The sequence below is a fragment of the Atta colombica genome, unplaced genomic scaffold, assembly GCF_001594045.1.
Source record: "Atta colombica isolate Treedump-2 unplaced genomic scaffold, Acol1.0 scaffold150, whole genome shotgun sequence".
NCBI lineage: Eukaryota > Metazoa > Arthropoda > Insecta > Hymenoptera > Formicidae > Atta > Atta colombica.
This window is the reverse complement of record NW_017259240.1, coordinates 2089417-2092356: the sequence shown is the minus strand read 5'-3', so window position 1 is coordinate 2092356 and position 2940 is coordinate 2089417. Positions and strand designations below refer to the sequence as shown.

The 2940-nt window shown below is 27.0% G+C and overlaps 1 protein-coding gene across 1 annotated transcript in view; it reads left to right on the top strand.

Annotated features, from left to right (window-relative positions):
• LOC108685312 (serine/threonine-protein kinase polo) overlaps window positions 1-2940 on the top strand; it is a 7220-nt gene that overhangs the window by 2474 nt on the left and 1806 nt on the right. Inside the window, exons 2-5 of the mRNA XM_018190040.1 lie at window positions 355-579; window positions 658-875; window positions 1199-1494; window positions 2426-2719. Coding sequence (XP_018045529.1) covers window positions 355-579; window positions 658-875; window positions 1199-1494; window positions 2426-2719 — 1033 coding nt within the window. The remainder of the gene's footprint in view (window positions 1-354; window positions 580-657; window positions 876-1198; window positions 1495-2425; window positions 2720-2940) is intronic.

The window sequence follows — 2940 nt, the reverse complement described above, 5'->3', positions numbered from 1 at the left end:
TATATATATATATATATATATACAATAGAATATATGTTAAATTATACATATGTATATTAAAATACATGGCATAAAAGAATGAATAGAATTTTATCTTGTGAATTTCTTTGAGTTATAAATTTTTAAAAATAAACATTAAATATACATATATATGGATTACTCAGAAATCATTAAAATATATATATGTGTAGAAAATAATTTTTATAATTAAAATATTAGTTTCTTCTTTTAAAAAATAAATTTGCTTTTTCCTTTTTTTAATAATTTTTATAATTTTTTTTATTTTTCTTCCTTTTTTTTTGTAATTTTTATAATTTTTCTTTTCTTTATTTGATTTTATGTCCATTACTTTAGGGTGGATTTGCAAAATGTTACGAAATCACAGAGTCAAAGTCTCACCAGGTATTCGCGGGGAAAATCGTGCCAATGTCACTGATGGCGAAACACAATCAAAGAGAAAAAATGACACAAGAGATTGCGATTCACCAGAGCTTGAATCACAGGCACATCGTTGGCTTTCACGGCTTCTTCGACGATAACAAAAATATTTACATCATCCTGGAACTCTGTCGCAAGAGAGTAATTATTTATAACAGTACCTATTTTGCGAATATCAAGTGCCAATTATGACAGTCTTATAATTCTTTAATGTTGTAGTCGATGATGGAACTGCACAAGCGCAGGAAAGCGCTGTCGGAATGCGAAACACGATACTTCATGAAGCAAATTTTAGATGGAGTTTTTTATCTGCATCAGAACAAAATAATTCACAGGGATTTAAAATTAGGCAATTTGTTTTTGAATGACGATTTGCAAGTCAAGATCGGTGATTTCGGATTGGCGGCCAAATTGGTGCACGACGGTGAACGGAAAAAGTAATTATTATTTAAATACGGTTATAATAAATGTGTCATCTTCTCTATTCGTTCCTATAAACAATTTTCATTAACGCTAAATTTGGAGAAATTAAATTATATTTTATTTGTAAGTTTTATTTTATTATTTTATTATATTATTTTTTATATATTTAAATTCAATTATTTTTTTAATTAAATGAATATTAATAAATTACTAATGTACATATACAAACATATTTTGGTGAGATTTTTATTTTGCTAAAAATAAATTAATTTCATCATAATTACACAAAATTTTATTATATAATTTGAATTTTTCAACAATTTGAATTTTTTAACAGAACTGTCTGCGGTACTCCGAATTATATTGCTCCAGAAGTGCTTACGAAAATTGGGCATTCTTACGAAGCTGACATATGGAGTATTGGTTGCATAATGTATACTCTACTTGTGGGCAAGCCGCCTTTTGAGACATCAAGCTTGAAGGAGACGTATTCAAGAATTAAACAAGTGCAGTACAAGACACCACAACACATTAGTAAACCTGCCATGAATATGGTGGCGAACATGTTACAATTGAATCCTTCAAAACGTCCATCCGTCGCTAAACTAATGAGAGACACATTCTTTACTTCTGGTAAGACATCAATGTTTCAATTAAAATACAATTATTTAATGTGGTTGTTTTTGTAATGTAATTTTGTCAATTATGTAACAAATCTATGATGTGTTTGTGTGATAATTAATGTGTGTGATAATAACATAAATTATATTATTTTTTATTGTAACGTTAATTTTCTGTAATTTAAGTTGTTAGTAATTAAATAGAAGCAATGAAAGCCAACGTAAAATATTTTTTACGCACATCACTTTATAATTTCATATTTTATATAATAATAACATAGATGTTTCAACTTTATTATTTAAAAAAAAGTCATCAATATTTAAAATTAAAATTTAAAAAAATACATCATTTAAATATTGTTATTTCTGTTTGGTGTCCGTGTTTTATTACTTGCTGACAAAATAAATTTGAAGAATTTTGATAATCATGATTAATACACAAGACTTATTTTGTGTTTCCTAAAAACATCATGGTTATCAATTTAAAAGAATTTCCGCTATTTGCGATTATAATATGGCAGACATTCAAATGAGATTTGATACGAGATGTGATAGGATTGTATCAATAACGACAAAAATTGAGATAATAATATGTAAAAACACTTGTAATAGTCAGTTTCTAAAGAATTAAATTGACAAGCTAGCGATGTAAACACCTGTATTAATATATGATACAAAATTGTAAAAATGATTATGTAAAAAATATCCTGCGTTGGCTTTTACGCTCCTATCTAATTATTATTGATTTAATAATTATAAAGCTTTTGTCATTTCTAAGTTAAGTAATTACTTTCAATTAATTTAAATTGTAGAAATTTAAGTTGATTTCTGTCAAATTTTTCTTAATTTCCTTCTTAGAACAAATTGCGACATTGAATAATTTTTTAATTTTCTTATTATTTGCCAATGAAAAGAAAAATAATTTTCTTATTTAAAAATTGCAGGATACATGCCAACGAGTTTGCCGCTTTCATGTCTGACAATGGCACCACGTTTAGACATGCTCGAGTCACACTGCAATCGTAGACCACTCGGTGAAATGAACCTCAACGGTTACACGGAGCAAGAGATCCTTTCTTGCCGAGTGCCGAACAGTCCATCACGAAAAACTAAGCTTAATGAAATCACTGAGCCACAGAGAGTCAATCTTGATATCAGGACGATGCTTCAGACATTGAAAGAACAAATAGGTATCGTGTTGAAAAGTAAACCTGCTAGGGAGACAATTTCTTCAGCAGGTATGTTAAAAAATTTTATAACTTGTTATATTATAGCTTAATATAATAATTTTTGACAAAATATAATAAAAATAATAAATAATCTTAAAATAATAAATATCTGTAATAATATTTAATGTGCATACTTTTCCTCACCAAAGTTAACATTTTTAATGGGAAAAATCATAAAAAATTTATGTCTAAAAATTTTGTATATTTCGTAACTTTAGCTATAATTAGAA